The 22,599-nt window shown below is 44.0% G+C and overlaps 1 protein-coding gene across 4 annotated transcripts in view; it reads right to left on the bottom strand.

Annotated features, from left to right (window-relative positions):
• Centrocortin (cerebellar degeneration-related protein 2-like) overlaps positions 1 to 22,599 on the bottom strand; it is a 49,434-nt gene that overhangs the window by 2,677 nt on the left and 24,158 nt on the right. For 2 of the 4 annotated variants that reach the window (XM_076800215.1, XM_076800214.1), the window contains 5 exons: positions 3,447 to 3,559; positions 3,216 to 3,364; positions 2,797 to 2,980; positions 2,249 to 2,472; positions 1,913 to 2,066 (listed from right to left, as the gene is read on the bottom strand). In XM_076800215.1, the coding sequence (XP_076656330.1) occupies positions 1,913 to 2,066; positions 2,249 to 2,472; positions 2,797 to 2,980; positions 3,216 to 3,364; positions 3,447 to 3,559 (824 nt within the window). Of the gene's footprint in view, positions 1 to 1,912; positions 2,067 to 2,248; positions 2,473 to 2,796; positions 2,981 to 3,215; positions 3,365 to 3,446; positions 3,560 to 6,177; positions 7,016 to 22,599 lie in introns of those variants that run through there. The other 2 variants (XM_076800212.1, XM_076800213.1) reach the window with 2 other exon arrangements.

Raw genomic sequence — 22,599 nt, 5'->3', positions numbered from 1 at the left:
TTTGAAGCAGTCTTATTATGTCTTTGGAAAACACTTTTCTTGTTCTTTACGGTATAGAAAATGTTCTTACAATTTCGGAAAATTCTACCAACGTATGCTATTGTACAGGGCGTAAGCGGACGGGTGGTATAACCGTGCAGGGGATGATTCTACATGTAAAAGTAAGTAAAAAAAAAAGAACAAAAAAAAAAGAAAAAACAAAAAAAGGAGGAACATTTTTTCTTTTGACGCCTCGTTTTCGAGAAAATCGAGTTTTAGAATGCATCGAATACGAGTGCTATTATGTATGTAGAGGTAGGTAGGAATCGTCTGACGCGTCTGATCATAATCAACCAATTCTACTTGCTGTATATACACTGTAGCACGCGAAGAACCAATAAATCCGAAAAATGTCCAATTTTTCGACTTGTTTCAACGTGTAGAATCATCCCCCGGCCGGTTCTACCAACCGTCCGGCCGCACCCTGTACATTCGTTGTCCGTAAAGAGCAGTTGCGCTCTGTTGTAAGAATCATTTCATCTCAGAGAGTTTAACATTATTTTCATCATCGTATTTCCAACTAAATTCGATAATATTTTTGACTAACGTCAAAACGTTCAACTATAAGATTCATCGCATTTTATTTACACCGAACCTTAGCGAATCGAATTCAAATATTTTTCGAATATTTATCGTCATGTTTAACATTCCGACATGTTCTCGAACTGATTTTGTTTCTTTCAGAAAATATCGGAATAATGTCAAGAAGAAGATGTCGAGTTGAAAGCGTCTTTGATACAAAAACTATAAACTAGTAGCTGTTACGAATATGTAGATTTGTGTTAATGAAAAAAGAAACTGTTTCAGGCTTAATCAATTAAAGACCCTTCTCTGCCGCATCGACTGCTTAAGCAGAGAAAACAATCAAGAAAATTATTGGTTCCAATTAATGTGCCACTACTAATGGAAACCAGTATTTCGAACGAGTATTTTACTATTTACTATACGCAATAGGAATCGAATAATGATTATTTATTGAGTGATTTCTCTGGTCAAATGTCATTGTTTACTTTAGATTTGAATTAGTTGAAAATAGAATATACCAAATGTCCTAGAGCAATTTCACGCGATCTTTGATCGTAAAAATCTTTCTGAGAATGAAGATCGGTATTCGAAAAGGTTTCAACAACAACGGCATAACGCACTCGTTCTTTATGTACCATATCGTGTGGAAGAAAACAAAAATCAACGACGGTGCTTTCCATATACACGCGATAGTTGTCCATAACGAGGAACGAAATTCTTTATTCTCTCTTTTTGCCTTGGATTTCATAATGATTGTTGCGAGTCTCTCCTAAAGCAAATAAAACTAGATTACTTCCATTGTTAAGGGTATCGTTCACGAGACACTCGAAGGATGTATGTATGTATGTATGTATGTATGTGAAAAGACGGGCGAATCTGAAAGTGTCCATGTATATTGTTTTTGTTACCGACAAGATCACAGTATGTCGATCATTTTTTGAATTTGAAACTCTATCGATGCGCGGTACGAAAGGTAGATTCTATTTAAAGAGATGAAGGTGACCTTGCAATCTCCGAAACGCCTTCGCCCATATAAAATTTGTTCGCATCACAATATTTCCCCTTCCATACCATGCGAGTTTTGTGTATCATGTTTTCATATTCTAAACGACGGAAATATTCGAGGTGGAAAGGGTTCGTGGGATACGCTGCATGTAATCTAGAGACCACTAGACAACTAGTTACAGTTACAGCATCTGCACCGTGACAAGTTCCGAAAAGAAAAATAGCTTGGGAAGCGGAAAATCGATGAGACGGATGAAAGGGTAAGAGGAAAAGACGCGTGATCATGCATGGATAAGGATCGGCGAAACAAACAACATCTGGAAAAGTAGGGGAAAAAATTTACCTGCGTTAATGACTCGATATCGCGTTGACTATCGCTAATTAGCGACTCTGCCATACTCATGACGTCGCATTCTTCCTGATCCAACATTACAGAAATTTCGTCGTGCGTTTTTGTTTCCATTCCCCGCAAGCATCGTCCACATAAATGCCCCCGTCTGCAAACATAATACGATTCATGAGTAGTCGGTTTAATAAGATAATTCAACGAGGACTGAAATTTCTATTCGACTTTTGTGTCTTGCGATTGAAACATTTTTGATTTTGCATAAAGATCCGCAGTCTATTGACGATAGCTGAACAAAATAAGGGAAATCATGATTTGATGCGTTCGACGTACCTGACTTCTTCGAGCGCATTGATCTCTTCTTGTAGGTTCTTCACATCTTGCGCTTTGCTGCGCAAAATAGTTATCTGTTCTTCGAGAGCAGTGTTCTCCTGGAGCAAGGTAGCAAGTTGTTGGCCAAGGTCCGCTGCCTTCTTGTGCTCCCTCGCTCTTTGATTCCGCGCGTCTTGCAACTGTCTCAGCAATTCGGTCATTTCTGCTTCAGGTTCGGTAGCGTTCTGAAAATATTTTCATAATTCAATATGGTTTAACTGGCATAGCTCTCTCTCTCTCTCTCTCTCTCTCTCTCTCTCTCTCTCTCTCTCTCTCTCTCAAGACAACAGTTCCTTTCGCTCCGTTGCGAGAGCATCTATCCGATCTAGCCGAAACAAAATTGACTTGAACGCATCTGAACAGGTAGTGCTCTACGGCGACTCTCTTTTCAGCGATCAAACTGTCAGATTCATCGGCGTATAATGTTCAGTGGTAAACGGTACAGCAGCCGATAATCGGACGAGTTATCTGAGATATCCTGCGAAATGAGTTCTATGAATATGAAATACCTCTTGTGTGCCGCCACCCGGCGTGACCGATGCTTTCCATAGTGCTGTCTGTGTTTGCGCGGTATTCTTCGATTGACTCGTGGTCTGTTGCCGAAGTCGACTTTCATGCTGTTCGTGTAATTCGTCGATTTTCTTCTGGAGCTCTTCACACCGAGCTTCTAGGGTCTCGATCGTCGAACATTGGCTGTCAATGAGAATTACGGAGAAACCATGCGTTATTCTGGCTCTCGCTCCCTTCACATAGTATCTTTCATGGCCCGCACACATTGTTGTCGCCAGATCAGGGGAATTGGACTCGACTCGACTCGAAGGGAATACAGTTACCACCTCTCTCAGGGTCGAAGGGGAAGGGGAAGGGTAGGAGACAAGTGTTAATCTCAGGCGACTCAGGCCCCGCATCAAAGATTATTTGTTCGTACCTTTTGATAAGTTTTTTGTCGCTGGTGTTTTCTATTACAAGACGATGATTAGCTCGTTCTAAATCCTGAATGCTCACTTCTAACTGTTCATAAATTTTTAGCCGTGAATCATTTACTTCTCTTAGCGCAGCGGTTTGTTTTTTCATATACTGAAAACAGTTCGTACGTCTGGTTATTCAAATAAAACACAATCGACGTAAATCTATTGTAACGCAGTTAGTATTTAATTACCTCGATTTCTTGTGCCTGTTCCTCGATGGTAGACTGGTGCAGTTTAATGATGTTCTCTAGCTCTTTATTCCGTTCCAAGAGTGTCTTGCCAAGTTCTGCCGCTAACTGCAGATCTGAAAAAGAGATAACAGTCAATTAGATTTATTCATATTTTAAATGATCGTTTTATAGTGCTATTTAAGGCGGCGGTACTAGATTTACAGACTCCTATTGTATGCGCACTGACCAGAGTCGCCAGATTAAGACTTGTCTCCCCACTCTACCTGTGTCGCAATGTCACGTGACTAATCAGGTACTAGCAGAGAGAGAGAGAGAGAGAGAGAGAGAGAGAGAGAGAGAGAGAGAGAGAGAGAGAGAGAGAGAGAGAGAGAGAGAGAGAGAGATAGCGAGAGAAGAGGGGGTAACTGTATTCCCCTCGATTCAAGCCAATTCCCCTAATCTGGCGACTTTGCGTGCACCTACAATCGGTCCAACAAGTATTTGAACTTGATTGTATTTTTGATTCTCGAAAAATTGACTAGATTTAAACTTTGACATTTTCGTAAAAAATGATCGTACGACAATCGTAAGATTATTAACATTATTATACAACTGTTCTATAAACTGGAAATTCCACTAAGAACATCAAACATATTAAAAGTAATTTATCTAAGCAAATTCAGCTATTCACTCGGTCATCGACAATTACAAAAACTTGCCAAGTTTGGAAATTAAATTTGGAAAGATTTAGGGGAATAAAAAGTGATTAGCTCGTTTATTGTTTATTCTGACTTTTAAAAGACACGTTAGCATTTAACAAGTAATATTCCGTAGCATGTTCACGCCATTATCTTCTTTCACGAGTACAGCAATATTGTCTGTAATTTATTGTATCATTATTTACACGCAAAGTTTTAGTAGAAATGGCTGCTTTCCCGTCTGCATTGGTATTGTAAATTCGTCAATTAGCACACGAAAACTGTTCAATTATCATCCTTTTTACTAAATTGTCTATAAAATTGGAAGTGTGTGTAACATGGAAAATTGGAGTGTTCCTAGTGCTTCATCATTTTAATAGATCGCGTGCGGATTAATTGGAAGTTCGGAACAGTTATAGCGGCTGGTTTTTACTTTCTGATAACGATTAGTAGAGCTGGTATTAATTAAACTCGGCCGATTTGAAATGTTAGCGAATCGGACCAATACGACGAGAGGCCAACGTTGAAAACAGGTGAACAGGTGACGGCGAGGCGAGCTGTCCGATTTACCGCATTCCGTCGTCGTCGTCGTCCTGAAACTGACGAGGCGACGACTTCGAATCCAACGAGCCCACAAGCAACGAACGTACATACACAGCCGTGTGTTCCAGCGAGGGCCAAGGACCTTCGTGCCGGGCACGAACGACCCAACTACCGTTCTCTCTTTACCATCCCCTGCTGTCATTATTGTCGCCCGTCTCCACAATGCTCGCCGATGCGATGCGACGCGATGCGACGCGACGCGACGCGACGATCGCCATGCTTTTATCGAATCCTTCGGTCTACGAACCTTTTAACCTTCGCTCGTTTATAACGCCGTCACGCGTCGTTCCCGTTGTTAACCGCGTTTTTCTCACGCCAGCAACTGTCATTGGGAAATTCTATCGCGTTGCAAGCAGCCTGCGAATACGTTTATGCAAATTCCCACTTCCGCGGACGATTTTATAAGAGCCAGTTTATCCAGAAATCAACGTTTCTGTAATTTCTTATTTTAGCTCGATTTAATTGGCACAGCTACAGTAATCGGGCCCCTTACCATCTTCCGTTATTTTAAATAGATATATGGACTAAGAAACAAACCATGTAAGATCAAGTACATACCTAATTACGTGAAAACGACTACTCGAAATGCACTTTGTATTAAAGGAAGGAACAGTTCATTTATGGCGGGACATTCTATTACCTATTAACTCGGCATTCACTTTTACCGTGCGATAATACGGAATCAACGTGTTCGTTTATCAAACTATTTCAAATTGCCATATTTGGATAATCGTTATCGAATGTCTGCCCATATATGCTCGATGCGGTTGGAATCTGGAATCTGAACTTTGTAGAAGTAGTGCGAGGTCCAATTTGTTTCAGTTTTAGAGGAAAAATATAGTTGATCTCTTTTTTATTGGTTTAATCAGAGTTGAAATATAGTCGAGTTGCAAGAAAATTTGGATTTCGCATAGAGCTCCGCAGTCTACGCACGAGTGTCGTTGACATTAGCTTTTAACCACAGGTAGAACCGCGACGCTAACATCCGATTACTGGGAACGAGAGCACGGTGAAATTGGTGATGTAAACGTGATAATCGCGAAAGAATGTTGATGGTTCAGCGTCCGCACGTTACTTCGAATTTGATTCGGAACAGGTATGTAAACGGGAATTGCGGACATTAAACGGGGATTGTCGCGTAAAATAGAATTGCGTTCGAAAATACGTTCTACATGGTCGTAGCACCGGACGTGGATCATCGTTGCGTATAAATTTCGCGGCGTCTACACTCTCGAATTCGATCGTCGCGAAAGGACCGGGAACCGTGGATGAATGTCCTGGGACAGCTGTGCCAGTTCCACGTGTCACCGTGCTCGTCGTGTTTCCACGAGGCGACAGCGCGGCGGGAAGAAGACCGCCGACTAAACGTTGGAGAAAATTTTACAAACTCGGCGCTACACGGCACGGTCGGCGATAATTCGGTCGGGGGACGACGTCTCGTTTCGATATACCTTCCGGACCTTGAAGACAAGAGAGTTCGATGGAGTAATCCCAAGATTCCAACGAGTTGATCTGCGTCTGCGGGTCCCAGACGACGTCCATGCTCGGCCCGTTCATCTCGGATCCGGATCCGGAGCGGCGACAGATTACAACGCGGGAACGCCTCCAATTTGATTCACTCTCTGAACTTGTGTCACTTGCGAGTCGCAACCGCGCGGCCGGGAATGCGCACGGTGCGGCGCAGCGCGGCGAGCCGAATCGAACGAACGCGAACACGATATCACGATATCACGATATCACGATTCGCCGGCCGCGAAACTGTTTCGCCGACCCGAGGTCGCGAGCGGTGCTTGTATACGGGACCGTGGATTTTCGGCTCGTTCGGGAGCGTCCATCCAGGTGATACGATTCTTCGCGGCGGTGGACTCGGGTTATCGAACCGCAACCGGTTCCACCGAAGGTAGCCGGTCTTCTGTGAATCGCTAGGTAGCTGCGGAACGTGTGCAGCCCAAACGCCGAATGCCCATCCGCACCGCTAACCTAACTCCCTCTCTTCGAGTTCCTTTCCCCTACCACCTGCATTCTTACCCGACCCTCTTTCTTTTTCCCTTGCGGAATGCCTCTCCTCTTTCACCTGGTGTAATTCCCTTCCTGACGACGCGACGCCGCGCCGGTGCCGAGCATCTTTCCTCGGGTACTCTCACTCCGCGCGGCAGCCGCTTCTTCTTCCTTTCCCTTCTTCCCGTTTCGTAAACGCGTATCTGTTTCCGCGGGTACACCTCCTCGATGCACGTGCAAAAGCTGTCCCACTTCTGATACTTTTATTTCGAACCCGAGTGTGTCCCCGGGCATGGGAACCGTCTTTGTCGAATCCATCGATTTTTATCGATAACCTCTAGCGTGTTATCGACTACGAGATATCTGTTGCTTGGGTGCAATCGGAGCGGGGGAAGATGCTGTGCGCGGGGAAGAAGCACAGTGACAAATCATTTCGTCAACTAGACGAAAAGAGAATATATCGAGTACACGTCGAACCAGCAGACTTTGTCCGTTGGTCCAGACTGCAGAAACGAAGAAAATGTTTGCAGGGAAAGCGTGTGGCCCTAAGCCAGTTCTGCGGGTAAGCTGCTCGTTGAAATAGCGAAGCAATGCCCGTTATGCCCCGTAAACTTTCGATTATTTTTCTGAACCATTTGCATTTCGATTTGCAATGTAAAGCGAACGGCGTGGATGCAGAAAAGGTATTTATGCTCGCCAGACACAAGACACAACGCGAGCGGTTGCGGCGCGGCGCAGCGCGGCGTCCTTTCAATGCGGCAGAGTAGGTACATATACGTAGTATTGAATAGCGACGCGACTGCAAAGGCAACAAGACCGATTTTCCAGGCTCGAAACTCGAGCGATCGGCAGGATACGTTACTTTTTCCGCATCGACAATCATTTTCGGACGCGAGCGAACAACTTTCTCGCGTGTATGCGCGCCTTGTAACCAGGAAACGATTTATTGCTCGATTCGGGAGCGTAAGTATGAATTAAACGCATGGAAATCTCACGCCAGGCGGCCGCCATGCCGCTGCAGCTGCGAATCGATTATCTGCAACGATATTTTTGTTTCGGTCAGCGACCGGCATATATCTGTCTCGTAAAGTACGTTATGTCTGCCCAGATATTTGTTTTAGGTGATTAAGACACTTTCGCACTACGGTCTCGGCCCGCTTCGTTGAGCTTGTAATTACCGCACGGTCGTTTTTGACCAACTACGAGACCGTTGAGATAAATACGGAATTTTTTCCAGGCAGTTCCACAAATAGTAGTAGCAGGCGAGGCAAATATAAACACAGCGATCGTTGATAAGGTAATTCACCGTGTAAGCCACCGATCAGGACAATGGTCGGCGACGGGTCACCGAATTTATCCTTGGGGATATATTTTACGAGGATTTCGTTCACGGACAAATCAATTTTTGTTCCATGGTTCGAAAGTCACTCTTCGTAACGAAGTCTCGCGAATTTAATGACAATGCTTCTCGTTGATGGCGTGACCTCGCGAACTGGATTCGTCCAAGACACTTGTACGCTATGTCGCTGTAGTGCCATGTCATGCTGTGTCGCGTGCTCTCGAGATACCCTCGGTGGAGGGGATAGTCAAACCGACCAAGATCGTGTAGCTCCGTTCGCCTTGGATCAAGATTTTACTGTAGTTACGATTTTGCTGGAAACGAGCAAGCAAGCGTCCGCGAATGTAGCTGGCATTTCGGTTCCAAAGTTTTCACTTGTATCGAGACGTTGCCTGTCAGACTCGTGGTTGTCCACGGGTGGCGGCGAAACCTTGAACTTGATTTCATCGAGCGAAACGTCTCGGCGTCTCGTCGCGTCCTCGAATCGCGGGAACGAAACGCGAGGAAGCTCTGCGAGGGCAGAGGCCAGTCGGAGCGGTTCCGAAGCGGATGTTGCGCAACGAATCCCGGGGAGGATTTTAAATGACGGCCTGGTTTGCCGCGAATCGCAGAGTCCTTTCCCCCGGGGAGTCGTGGAAAAGACTTCCTAGTGGTATTTCGATTTGAATAACCCCGCACACGACCCGATCGCGCCGGCAGGATCGGCTCTATTCTCCCGCCGAATACTTTCTCCTGAGAACGGTTCGCGGAACGTTATTAATCTCTTCATCGGCCAAAATAAAAGAGAGGGCCCCGGCTATTGTTGCCGCGGCGCTGCGCGGTGCTGCGCGGCGCGGCGCGGCGCGGGGCGGCAAGTTAAGCCACACAGGTGCACGTGTAAAACGTTCGATCGGGCTGACCTTTCGAGAGCGCGGTAAACACCGAGGAACGGTGTGAAACTCTTTCAGAGATATTACCGATATTAAGTGGAGTACGTACGTCAGCTAGCCGGGCCATTATCCTTCCACCACACCTTCCTCGGATCGGCCTGTATAAGCGCCCGGCGAACCAACGATAAAGCACGTACCTTAATTTGCTCGAAAATATAATTTCACAGTTTGCTCTCGCCTTTGGCGAGATCGGCGTGGCACCGAGTGTGGGAATTCGCTGGCACATACTAGGCCGAAGCGTGCGCGATCGCGATCGCGTCACTTCCGCTTCGATGGCCGCGCATTTCGTTTCGTAATTTATCGTCCACAGGGCCGTTCAGATCGAGCCGGAATTTTGTTCGGATAGTCCTGTAAATAGTAGCCAAGGCAAATGTAAACACAGCGATCGTCGATAAGGTAATTTTCACTTTGTAAGCCATCGATCAATGAAAAAGCAGCAGCTAACGGGAAAAAAGATAAATCAGGCTTTACGGAAACCTCTGCTGTCACCGGTCTCCCTCGAGTGTTTGTAATTTTCATATTTCGTTTCATTTCCTTTATGTCAGAAACGATTTATCAAAAATTCGTAAATGGTGAGAAACTTTCTGCCAACGGAGTTGGATGAACAAATAGGTTAACACGATGACAAGCGTGGTATGTTCTTCAGGATTTACGTACAATGGACTGTCGCGGCAAAGCGTACTTGTAATATTTCTCTCGTGTCGTCATGGAAGAACACGTGTCGTGCTGAACAACATGTAGTGGAACGAGCAGTCAACGATTCGGTCTATGTATTATAATGTTGTTCGCACCTCTAACGTACAATTTGTTTGTTTTTTTCTTTTGCTAACAGCTTCACGGACGGTGCATGACATTCAGAAATTGCTTTATAACGCGATCAATGTCCTTTAATTTGACAGCATCGTACGCTCGATCTATGCTATTATTCTGTGTACGTCTACATTTTATAATTGTAGACATTAGAAAGTGGGTGACATCGATGCACGCGCATACTTGAACATTATTCGTGGTACATAGTTTAGAAGAGTATCTTCCAATTTAATGATTGTAGCGTCTTTCTTGACCGTTCGTTGAACGAAGAAAATACGTTTATCGTTCGAAACATTTCTTTGAATCGAGCAATGTCGTTTACGATCAAAATGATTGGTATCGAGAAAATAGATCGCTCGGAGATTTGAACCGCAGCCCGCGTTCGGCACAGTGAACATCGGCGAACCCCTCTATTCTCGCTTAAATGGAATTCTGCGCAAAAAAATTTGCCATTGGCTCGGATAAGCGAATCGACTTCCGTGAGCCGTAGAGATACGTGGGCTTGGTTCCCACCATTGTGCCGGTCGATGCATAAAGCATACGAACGACGTTCTAGAAGCATTTCTCTCGAAGATGCTCGCACCATAAATTCCGAGAGACTCCGTTGTCCTAAATATTATTGTTTATTTTCACATACCGTTCGAAAGGCGCATCTCGTTCGAGCGAAGCGTAACGATGCGGGAAAAACGGTCTGTTTCGCGAATACGTGCAATCGTGAGACAACGATCCTTCGAAGTCGGATACGCTATACTGTACTTTTTATGTTCCCCTGTTTAGTTCGGATAAACGAGGCTGTACCGTGTACCGTGTGTTTCGATCGGAAAATCTATACGGTCTCTTTGAGACATTGAAAACAGCGGACGCGTCACACGTGCTCTATACGTTATGTCGAAAAGTGTAATTACAAGCGTTTCTTGTCGCACGAATCGTCCGGTGAAATAGTTTCGACATTTTCGGGGTTTAGTCGGTGCGACAACGGGTCGAGAAGAAACGCGCCAGAGTGTGCGCCATTCGCGAAGACGAGCGCACGAGAATGCTATGCTATGTCTCTCCGAGAAATCTGCTTGTTCTCACGGGCCAGAAAAAGTTGATAAAAAGAACGCGCGCAAGAACGCAATGGCCCCCGATCTTTCCCTGGCAAATCCGTCGAGAGACCGAACGCTCGAAGTTGAGCGCAAGCGTTCCCTGGTATGCATGTACAAACGTGTGTAAGTTCGATCGAAAGCAACGAACGAAAGTCGTCGAAAAGCGACACGCGACAATTAGTCAACCCGCGGATATAATGTCGCCACGATATCCATCTATCTGGCTGGTTCTAATACGATGGGCATATAATAGAGCGGCTGCTCAATTAGCGTGCAGCAGCCGATGCGCTAATCCGCGAGACATCCCTTGTTGCTGCATGTTCTATTCTATGTTGCACGTCGCGTCTTAAGCGAGCGTAATGAATGATCGAACAAGTCGGCCCGCAACTTTGATCGATGGAACGCCATTTGCACGCACCGGAAAGAAGTAACGAATCTCGCCGCGCCGCGCCGTCGAGAAAGAGCTAACGATACCGCGACCAGTAGAAATTCATCACGATAAATTACAAGATAGACTGCGCGAGCACTTGTACGGACGTTCGATCGCCGCGCCGGATCAATTGTTGTTGCTGGTCGTGACTGGCAATTAAAAAAAAATAAAATGTTGTCACTTCGGCTAGCTAGCAAAGTAATTGGTCTCGGAAAAATTCAAGTTGGTCCAATCTTAAGAAAATTATCGTCTTTTTCAAAGCGTCCGAATATCAGCTACCGCACGTTCCGCAAAGTTTGTGAAATATTCCTGATCTTCTCCGTGCAGAACACTTTCAGCATTTCTACTTGTTAGGTCAACGAGAATATGCCCTGTAAGACGAATAAGTTGCGTATAATAAATTCGTTGATTACAGAATTACAGAATGACTAGAGAAGGAACGTTGCGTAGTAACTCTCGACGTTACGTAAGAGCGTTTAAAGCGAAATAAACAACCGGCAGTGCCAGTTCTGGCGTAAAACTGTTCGGAACAAGTAGCTAAAAGTGCATCGAGCCTACTGTAACTTTCAACCCTACGATGACATAATAAATGGCTTTGCTGCCAATAATTAACCATGCGACAATCAAAATGAACAGTAACAACCAGGGTATACAATTTTCGGGACCCAGTTCCACGTTCGTGGCGGCTAATTGCATCGAGGGAACAAATCCTACGAGGAGAAACTGTTTCCCAGTTAATTGCGTACGAATAATTACGGCTTATCGTTATCTTCGAGTCATCGATGCGCTGTTCGGTACGTAATCGGCCGGCACAACGATCTGCGCTGGCCGCGAGAATGGCAAAAAGATTCTATTTTCTAACGAGATACGGCGACGTAATTGCACGTTCGAAAGCATCTTTCTTATCCGGCTGCGTTCGCCGTTGGACGTTCGCATGCAGATGGCAATTTACGAAGAAGACACGCGTGTATGTACCTAGAACCTATGTATGCGCCGAGCGAACATCGTTACGTGAAAATTACTGTCCCGGCGATAAATACCGAATGGCGCGTCGCGGCGGCTGGTTTCACATCCTTAGGGATCCCTTGTCGCGGTTTTCGTGCCACAAACCGAATGCTATATTTGCCGATGAATTTCCTGCGAAATGTAATCAGGAGACAATGGCCCCGGTTCGCGCGCGCGAACCAAAATAGTGTGTATGGTAATGAACGCGAAGCGGTGGCCCGTTTTTTGGTCGAAATTCCAGTAATTTATTTAGTACATAGAAATTTAACAATGTGAAAATTGTCTGAAATTGCTGCGTGCTAATTTTTTGTAATGCCTCGGAATTGCCATTCGAGTTCAAAGCGCCAACACTTTCAGGGGATTGTTTAGGTAACGCATTATATAACTGTTACATATCTTCTTCCCTAAGCTGTCGGCGTTCCTTTCCAGAGAACCAAATTCTCTGCCCGCACGGGCGATAGCGCACCGTGAAACGATTAGGTACACTGGATAGACTGGATAGACTGGCACGCGTCGAGCACAATTGTGCCCTGCAAATGTCATTCCTCTGGCCAGCGTAAAGCATCCTTCCCACGTTACGTAGGAAAATTCTATCGAAGAAAGCGAAAGTACCGACGGGCACGTTGAACGATCTATCGATTACACTCTCGTTCAAAATGGATTGAAAGTGACAGAGATAGGGTACGGGACCCCATTACCGTGGCTATATCGATTGAAAATATTTAATATCTCTTTTTTTAAGTATGTATGCAGCAAGGTACCCCATATTCTGTAAGTTCATACGTATAGCGAGAGTATAAATCCCACAACAAACTACATACACGTGTGTCCATATCTTTGCCGTAACAATCGCTTTGCTTCTTTTGTTATTGTTAGGTTTACTGTACGACCTCCCATGAAACAAAAACGTCAAAAAACGATGATACTTTCACTAATGACTCTCACAGTCGGAGCACTAGCGCGAGCATCGTGTTTTTGTCAGGTTTTGTGTTGCAGGTGATTGTTCTAGTCCGGAGACTAGCAAGAATGCCGTGTCCTAAAATGATGGAACAATGCGAGCAAAGAGAAATACTTGCTTTTTCTTTTCTATGTAGGCACGTAGACGAAGAAATCTGAATAATGGTAGCAGACATCCTCTTTCGCTTACTCGCGTATTCTTTGCTGCTTAAACATGGTCTCACCACGAATGTCTAATAGCAAATACAAGTATATGTATATTATCTATCGAACAATTGATTTCGACAATGCCCAAGCCTGATCAAGTTTATTGAGAATCAATTCCAATTCAAGAAACGATGAATGATAAATTGTCTTTCTTCCCGCTTGGAAAGGTTACGAAACACTCTGCTACGAAGTATACAAATGTCAAAGATGATGTAGTAACATTCAATGGAGTCATTTCATCGATCAAAAGGTAACAAATTTATTACTAATAACGAGAAGTCTTAATTTTCATTCCGTTCACGCAGTCTTCGACACGTGAATTCCGATACTTTGCGTATACCCACTAAGTGAGCGGAATACGAAATGAATATACTGCTGCTACTTGCTGCTCAACGATGTATGGTACGTGCGTACACGTATGTATGTACACTGTACACAGATTCGCATGCAAATGTACGCGCGGTATAAAAATGTTTCGCCAAACATTTACCTACCTAGCCACGCCTGCTTTTACGGGACAAACCGTTTCTTCTCGATCGATACATACATACATGTGTATTTCTTTCGCTAAACTAGGATAGATTTCTACTAATATTACTAATATTAGTAATTAGAAATTTACTAATTCAGTAAAAATAGAAGAAATTGAATTGTTCGACGCTAGACCTACGGGATCGGTCAAAAGGACGGGTTCCCTTTATTTTCGGTTCCCTGCTCCTGCTCCTGCTCCTTGTCACCAATATTTTGGTTGGCCCAAGGTTGAACAGCGAGTCAGCCTGCATACAATACAAAAGACGAGAAGGCAAGGCAATAAGAAAAGGGCGGCCGTGTCTGTTGACCAATAAAAGCGACTTTGCACAGTAATAACAATTTGGAAATTCGAAAAGATCGTAAAATTTCGAACGAGCGAACGCAAAGGACAAAGTTACCGAAAAAATTCCGGCAGATGCGGTATGGGGTCGTCGAGTATATGGTATCGAGTAGACGAATATAGATATAGAATAAAGAATACTATGATCTTAAATCTCGAAATAACGCGAATATAAAGGTTTGAACAGTTAATTCTTCGAAATGGTTCACCGTGGTGTCGCGTCGCGTCGCGTCGCGGAACAGAAAAGCGGCGCGGCGATGGCACGCTGTAAGTGTCCCGTCGGAGGCCTCGAATGCGAAACAAAACGATCAGTAAAATACTGGTGGAGGGTAAGTACGCTCGAGTATACCGGGCCTCAGGTATAATCGAGAGAGAGAGAGAGAGAGAGAGAGAGAGAGAGAGAGAGACACTCCGAAGGTCTAACGCGGTGCAATCTTAATCCTAATTGTACGGAGGCAGGCTAATCCGAAGCCCAGGGCGAGGAATCCCAAGAATAATTTCACGTCCTCGAAGGACCAGCGGGAGCAACGGAAACAACAATGTGGCGAATACTCGGCCATACTAAATCTCTGTTCTCTCGCCTTTGCTGTGTTTACCAGATGCTCGGCTAGGCGAGAAAGAAAGAAGGGCCGTCGGGCGGAACCGTTATCCACGGCATTATTTGTACGATTGCCTGGAACCATAGAATGTCAGTGTCCAGTACAGATGTTTCGAATCCGTACTTACAGTGCTCGGAAAAATACAGCCTGCAGAAAAATTATAGCACATCTGTGCTCGGAGACTATGTACGGTGCGCGGTGAGTGGAAAAGGGATTAGTAAACCTTTGAAAAACGAATAACATTTTTCATATTGGACCAAACGGATTGAGCTTTTTTCGAGATGCTGGAATTCTAAAACTAATACTTTTGGATAGTTTTGCAACGTAGCTTTCTGAATATATCGCATGCTTGCATACGAATTCTTGCATTTATTTCTAACGTAATAATATATGTATGTATACGTATACGTAGCTGCACCCCACACCGTTAAACGAAATATCCACGACGGATTTCAATTTCCCGAATAATACTGGTGTGAAAGTGAGATACATACGTACATACGTTTCAAGAATGTATGGATGAAAATAGTGAAACTCCAGTAACGAATATAGAATCGATACAACACAAGATTTCAACAGAATTGGAGTGTGAACGTTAAATTGTAATCGATGCTTAGATATCGCGAGGGTAACAAAGTTAATATAGAAAACAAGAATTCTGTGAATTTCCTAAGGATGTCCGATCTGAAAAAAATCGGTTGGTACACGGTACGGCGCGACACGACACGGGCATTAATTGTAAAACGAAAAATGGCCGAGTTAATGGACATCGGAGACCATTCTTTGTCTCGGTCTATCACGACTCTCGAGCCGGCTCGAGGCTATCCTCTGGAAAGCGTACATTGTTCCTGGTCCTTCCTGATCGTTCCTCATTGTCTCGTTCGTGTACGTTCGCACCTAAATCCTCCGGCGATGTTAATCGTCGTTCATCGGCGAGGAACAAATTACACTTGGTTTCGAAGGTGGGTCATTTACTTGAGAAGAAAGTAGTCGTAACGGTCGGAACCGATTTCTTGAGGAAGACTCTCTTCCTGTACGGAGCTGCGCGGGGATCAGCGCATCTTAAACGCCGCTCGAATCGCATGCGCATATGCGTATCAAAATATCTTCATCGGAGCGATAACGAAACACGGCTGACGGCCCGCTGCCGCGCCGCGCCGCGCCGCCATGGACTTCATTTAAATTCTTCGGAAGAATTAACAGTGTTTTTCTAGGTCTATTAAATCTAAGTGAAAGGATCATTTTGTTTCGATGTGCGCCGAAGTAGAAAATAAGCTTGTGTTTATTACCACCTGTCGGTCTACAAGGAAATAAACGAGTTTTCCTTTTCCATTTATTATTTATTTCTTCGAGAAAAATAAGACGGACACTATTAATTCGAGCCATCTCTTAATGAATTACCGTGATTCGATTTACCGCAAGAGTCGGCAGTCGTAATCATTCTTCCCCGTTGTTTTATTTCAAATAATTCGATACATACATAGTTTCGTTTCACCTTAACGACGTTGACTTTTTTTATGGTCAAACTTTTCAACTAATTCATTATTATACCGGTTGAACCCAGAATTTACTTCTGATCTAGATATGTTTGTTGTTGTTGTATTTTATAAATGGTTCACATATTCTATATGAATTTTAATGTTCGCCGTTTACATAGAGATGATCCGAATGGTAAAGGTTCGATGCGCAATGCATAAACAGAAAATCTTCCAAATCTTCTTGTAAATAATTAGAGTCTCGTCATCCTCGTAAATTTTATTTTCTGCTTGTTTATTGGCTCACATTTTATCGCTACGGAGACCTTGGTAATCGCTGAAACATAACGGACGATCGCATCGAAGCGTTCGTCCAGGTAAGATCATAAATCACGAATTCTCCATTAGTCGTTAAATCGATTTGAGTTTAGTGGACTAAACGCAACATGAAACACTCCCCACTGACAATCGGTAATGTTTTCATGGAAAGCAATGAGTAGGACAGTGGAGTGTTTAGCGGCTACAATTACTTTTTGGTGTCACTGTACAAAGTTGCTGATAATATGCAGAACAAATTGGCCATAAGGGAGAAGAAGCGCTTTCAATCTCGAGAAATTTTCGACTGCGCCGCGCCGCGAATCAAACGCAACGAAATAACAAAGTATCCGCGCTCGCAGTTCCCGTAAGTGAAAGTATAAATCGCGATATGTGAGAAGGCTCGACGCGATAATTAGATATGCGTTTAAACGAGCCGTTTTGTCCGCAACGTTTCCGAACGATTTATGAACGCGAACCGATAGAGCGTTACGATTGATGCGCGATCGATTTGTTCGACGCCCACGCGGCTTATCGTAAACATTATTATCAACGGCGAACGTCGATAATAACTCGACCTTTCCGCATTCGTTCTGTTCAATTCCAGTCCGTATTATTGCCTTTTGTTTTTCCGCACGTAGGCAGCTCAGCGCCGTTCACATTTACTTTGTCCAGTTTATAATCGAGTCGCACTTCCTGATACGCTTCGACGTGGGAACCGTTTCGGCTAGCATCACGAGAGATATCTTAATGGTTACTTTTTCCAGTGCATATAAAGTTTATTAATCTTCTATGCTTGAATCTAGAAAATTTCATGATGTTTCCACGGTCAGACACGAACACTTTATCCGATATCGGTTCAAAGTTATAACTATATATCGTAAGCGATAAGTGAACGGTTGATGGGTCAGGGTTAGGATCATGAATGGGTAGGTATTCTTCTGCTTGATTTCTTTTCAATTTCTCGTGAAACGTTGTGTAGATGTCGGTTGGTAACGCGACCCACACAGGCCGGTACATGAGTCACGGGTCTTGTTCAGAAGTCAACCAAGTGCCGCGTTCACTTCCGTCACAGTAATTTATTGCATCACCGGCGTTATTCGATAGAAAATTGTTCCGAAGTAAGTATCTGGACGATACTCCCACTCGGCTTTTGGAAGCGTTCGACTATTTAATGCCGAGAGAACAACCGTGGTCCGAAGCGTATTTCACCAACTTTATCGGCATTTGACGGGTCGCTGCGATTTAACGTCCCACAGAATTGATTGTAACGTTGCATTTCTGCAAGAACGTTCACACAGCTCGTTCGAAAAACTTACACAACCTATAAATTGAATGTTCGCATAACAACTTGTTAACGCGGGCACACGATTCCATCGGAGAAAACGGAAACGACAAGACTGCTAGACAACTCTTGGTGATTACTGCAAACGGGGGAAACTCAATCGGGGAGAGTTTATCCGTCGCGTCGGTTGCTCGTAAACCACAACACTTTCCAGCCCTTCTCCGCTACTCGTATTTCAAACAACAGGAACGAATAGTCGACCACGAAAATGCGCCTACCACGGTCGGCATACGTGTAACGTTAATTCTTTGAGAAGTCGTTACACGGGTCGTGCGGCTATTATCGAAAAAAAGAACAAAATACTCTTACCAGCATAAAATACTTTTTACCGGGGATCGTCGAAACTACCAAGCAGAAAAAGCAGCTCTCTACCACGTTGCCTTATAAACGATTAATTATGTGTGTAAGCTAGCGACAACCAGAGTTCTAGAAATTCTCCTTTCGAGATACAGTAGTCGCACGGAGGCAGACGAACGAATTAACAGGTAGGCATACAGATGCTAACTAACACTGGCAATGCTGAATCACGTTTCAGTTTCAGTTTCAGTTTCAGAACAGAATGATTAAGGAAGTCGTGCCGTGTTTTTGCTTGAAAACGGAGCCATTAATTGCCGCCATCCAAGAATTAGGTATGCAACGAAAGTGTTAAGGCCAAGTGCACCTTTGATTGTACCCTTTCGATTTGCTTTCACCCTGTTTCCCAGAATCTGACTCGTATTGTTCTCCCGATGTCGCAAAAACTTGTAGCGAGTGCAATAATTCTAAATTTCTGGCTGGAATTTGGTCTCGTTAAATAATAATGATGTTTCACCGTAATTGGATGCTACAAATCGGCAAAAACCAAAATCGTTGTACCAGAAATCAAACATTTTATGCGAAATACATACACAAAGGTACAAAGTTTACATATACATACATATATACACTTTGGAACGTCACACTATATAAATATATGAACCCGAGTTGTTGAAAAGACACGTTACGCGATTCTATATCACATTGTTGAAATATGAAAAAGATTTTCGCATAAATAATAACAAGCCACGAATGATACAAATGGCAAAAGATGAATCCGTGAAAGCTCCGAGGAGGATCAAAAAGGTAACTCATTTTCTTTGTTATTACCTGCACAATTCATATCGTACCATTACCTGAATCATTTATCTGATTGAAGTTACTAGCTCGGCACAACTACTTCGGGAATTTCTATTCTTCTTACGCGCGTTTGTGTTGGCAAAACGCACTCGCACGGACGGACACGTTATTGCCGTAACGTTCAGAATGATCGATCACCGTATGCTCTTGCACTGACCACTATATTGTTTTGTAATTTTGTTCTGCAAACAGCTACGATACCCATCGCATTGTTGGTATCGCCAAGGGTCAAGTGTCGCTTCTCGGGATGAAGTCGGTTGTCAGTGACGTATGAATACATTTCAATTGGTCGGTGTATTCGTTAACCGAACGATTGTTGATTGCTTCGTGAAATATGGTTACTTTCCAGCGGTAAGCACGATCCTATTTTTCACACGGTATTAGGTTCCTGCATGGGAGGGTTGCACATCTCGACAGCAAAAGAAGCCAATATTTGTTTGAAAATAGTAACGAGTGTTTGTAAACCGTAAGGAAAATGTGGCAGAGCAAAAAGTTGCACTGTTTGTGATTAACGCGATAGTACGGAAAACAATGTTTTATATTTGCAGTCATCTTCTTTGAATTGAAATTGAATCCGACAAATTTGATGGTTGAAAACGAGGGGGTTAAATGGACATTATCGTTTCGTCGACAGCAACAGGTGACAGAATCTCGATTCCAAGGTACCCGCGCGGTCGGCTAAGGTCGCTCTCGGGCAAGTTAAACCGTGCTATTCTCACCTTTCTTGTATTTTAATGAAGGAAAAGTTGTCTCGCGTTCTACGGATACCGTTCTCTGTTCGCGACGAATACGGGAAAAGCGACTTCGACGTGTACAAGGCCTGGGGAACGTTTTTGCAGGGAACGCTTTTATTTTCGCGTCGCGTCGTTTTTATTTTCGGCGTGTTCGGGCGCTTTGGGAATGAACGCGTTTCCGGCGCGGATTGCGATACGGCGCGCGGCGCGGCGGCGTTGTGTGCCCACGGTGGCTATTGTGACCGGTGTAATTAAGGGAGATTTTACGATCCCGTGAGAACCCTGTATTACATTCTGAACGAGATACATACATATGAATAAATCGGTTACCACGATTCAAACGGTTACGGACGAAGGAATTTTTATATTTCTCGCACGTATTGTATATTCGCGTGATACTACACGGCACCTGTGTTCTAGTTTTCAAGGCGGTGCCGCAGTTGTAAACTAAATCCAATTTCATCCTTTCTTCTTTTATGTAGACTATCCGAGTGTCGTTTGTGGGACTACGTGACATGGGAAAATACGCGCAACCTTTTTTCAAATATCTAATTCCAGTCTGTAAAAAGAATGAAAATAATCACGTTCCCTTCTTTTTCTATGATAAAATATATTTTGTGCGTTGCTTTCCCGTGTACTATTCCGTCTGTCATAAGCGTCGACAATTCAGATATGACAGGTTTCTCTTTCATTTTCGTGACGGAAAGTGCGGTTTCTATGTACAGAGTTACCTGGAGACTAATATTTTAGCGCAATGTTTTCTTATTTGTGTCTATTTCGTAACACGCGACTGTCTTAAGTAATACCTAATGTACTTCCTGTATGTACATTCTTCTAAACACGAACGCAATTGTATTTGTTGAAAAATTTCCAGCAAGCAGGAGCATGTAACTTGACCGCATTTGTCTTTTCGTTCCCTCTACCGAGCAGTAATTCTCTTTATAAGATACGACGGCTCGTGAAAGTCAAAACAAGGGAATAAGTTACAGCAGCGGACAGAAGTTTAATAGAAGGAAGTGTATCGTAACAGATTACTCTTGTGCTCAAACTCGAGTCCGCGACGACAACAGAGGTAAATAGCTGGGAGACACTTTTACCAATCGGTCGAGATCTTCTGGAGTGTCTCACTTTGCTCTAGGACACACACGTGTGTAGGTGGTTTGTAACATTCTGTTCGCTTCTGTTCCCGATAGGAGATAAAAACGGACTTTCCATCGTAGAAATATGCGGAAAATCGTTTCCATTTCTTCAATTGCACGAAGAAGCGAGCGAACGGCATCGCGTCGTTGTTTCGCGACCTGCCATTTCCAGACGCAACACGCGCAGATTTTAACGCGCTGTTACGATGCATCCGCCGAGGAAAAAATTTCACGTTGCATCGCACGCGATTTATGGCCAGCCCCGGAACATTAGGAAAGGGGGAAAGACTTTCTTTCGGTCGCTTTCGACGCATATTCGTTCCTGAATACGTTATCGCAAGTTCTTGTTGCTCCATCAACCGAGTGGCAAGTTATCGGGACCGCGAACGATAAAGCATCAACCGACAGACACTCTTTCGCTCGGCCGAGAGACTTTTTAAGACTCGAGCCGACCTTTTTAATAATCGTCCTGACCTCGTAGAAGATCTTACGATGTGGCTCATAGAAGAGTAAAAGTAGGCAGAAACGATTTGCAATATGGTTGATCCAATTACTCGCGACAATGACCGTAAATTTTCAAAGATGCTAATCGAGTGTGTCCATTGTTTACTTTCCGCTAACAGCCCATTGTAGGAATCTTATCGTTCGGGAGCGTGTAGATGTACGCTGTACGCTTATTAGGATGGACAGTGTCGGAAGAAAAGGCGATAGATATTTCCGGACAGTTGATCGGGCGTGCGATGGCGTGTGTAGTAAAACCGAGCCAGTGTGCCAAACGGATTCTCTGCGCGGGCCATCGCTGCAAGACGAATGCTCTTGACAGAGTTACTTTCACAAAAATACATAAATCTCAATTAACGAACGCAACCGAAAGGAAGAATAGAAAAGCGTTTGACGTACGCTCGATCAAGTGGAAAGCGCAAAGTTTACAACGCTGTAAACGTTCGGTAACGAGCTCGAGTCTCAAGTTAATCGATAAATTTCACTACGAAGTCACGATTATTTAATCGTCAAAATCGTGCACGTTCCCTAAGACTGGGTTTTTATAGTGCGCTATAAAACAATTTTATATCGTCGTTCATAAATATCCGAGTTCTCGTCAGGCTGCTAATGAAAATACGCAAATGATGCTGGAACCAGTAAATTAATCACTAAAACCAACCATTATCTTCTTGCAGAGCAGGATGGACTACTAGACGAGGTTTCACGTACTTTTCATCCAACTCGTTAGAAATCGAGTTTTCTCTGTCGAGCTCAGATTCCTTAGCAATCGAGAAAAAACGTGAAGGGATTAAAAATAGTATCGATGCAACACACCCAGGCCGCGCCGCGCCGCGTCCGACCACGCTATTCGAAACCCGCCGATCGATTCGAGCCATTATTCGAAGATAAAACTGCTAGCAGACGGAAAAGTACAAAGAAATATGTGGGTACCCGAAACACAGCCCACAGGAAAGAAGGTTACGTCAGATCGAATGAT

The sequence above is a fragment of the Halictus rubicundus genome, chromosome 14 (assembly GCF_050948215.1).
Source record: "Halictus rubicundus isolate RS-2024b chromosome 14, iyHalRubi1_principal, whole genome shotgun sequence".
NCBI classification, from domain to species: Eukaryota; Metazoa; Arthropoda; class Insecta; order Hymenoptera; family Halictidae; genus Halictus; species Halictus rubicundus.
The sequence above is the reverse complement of the archived record's forward strand: the minus strand, read 5'-3'. Positions and strand labels throughout refer to the sequence as shown.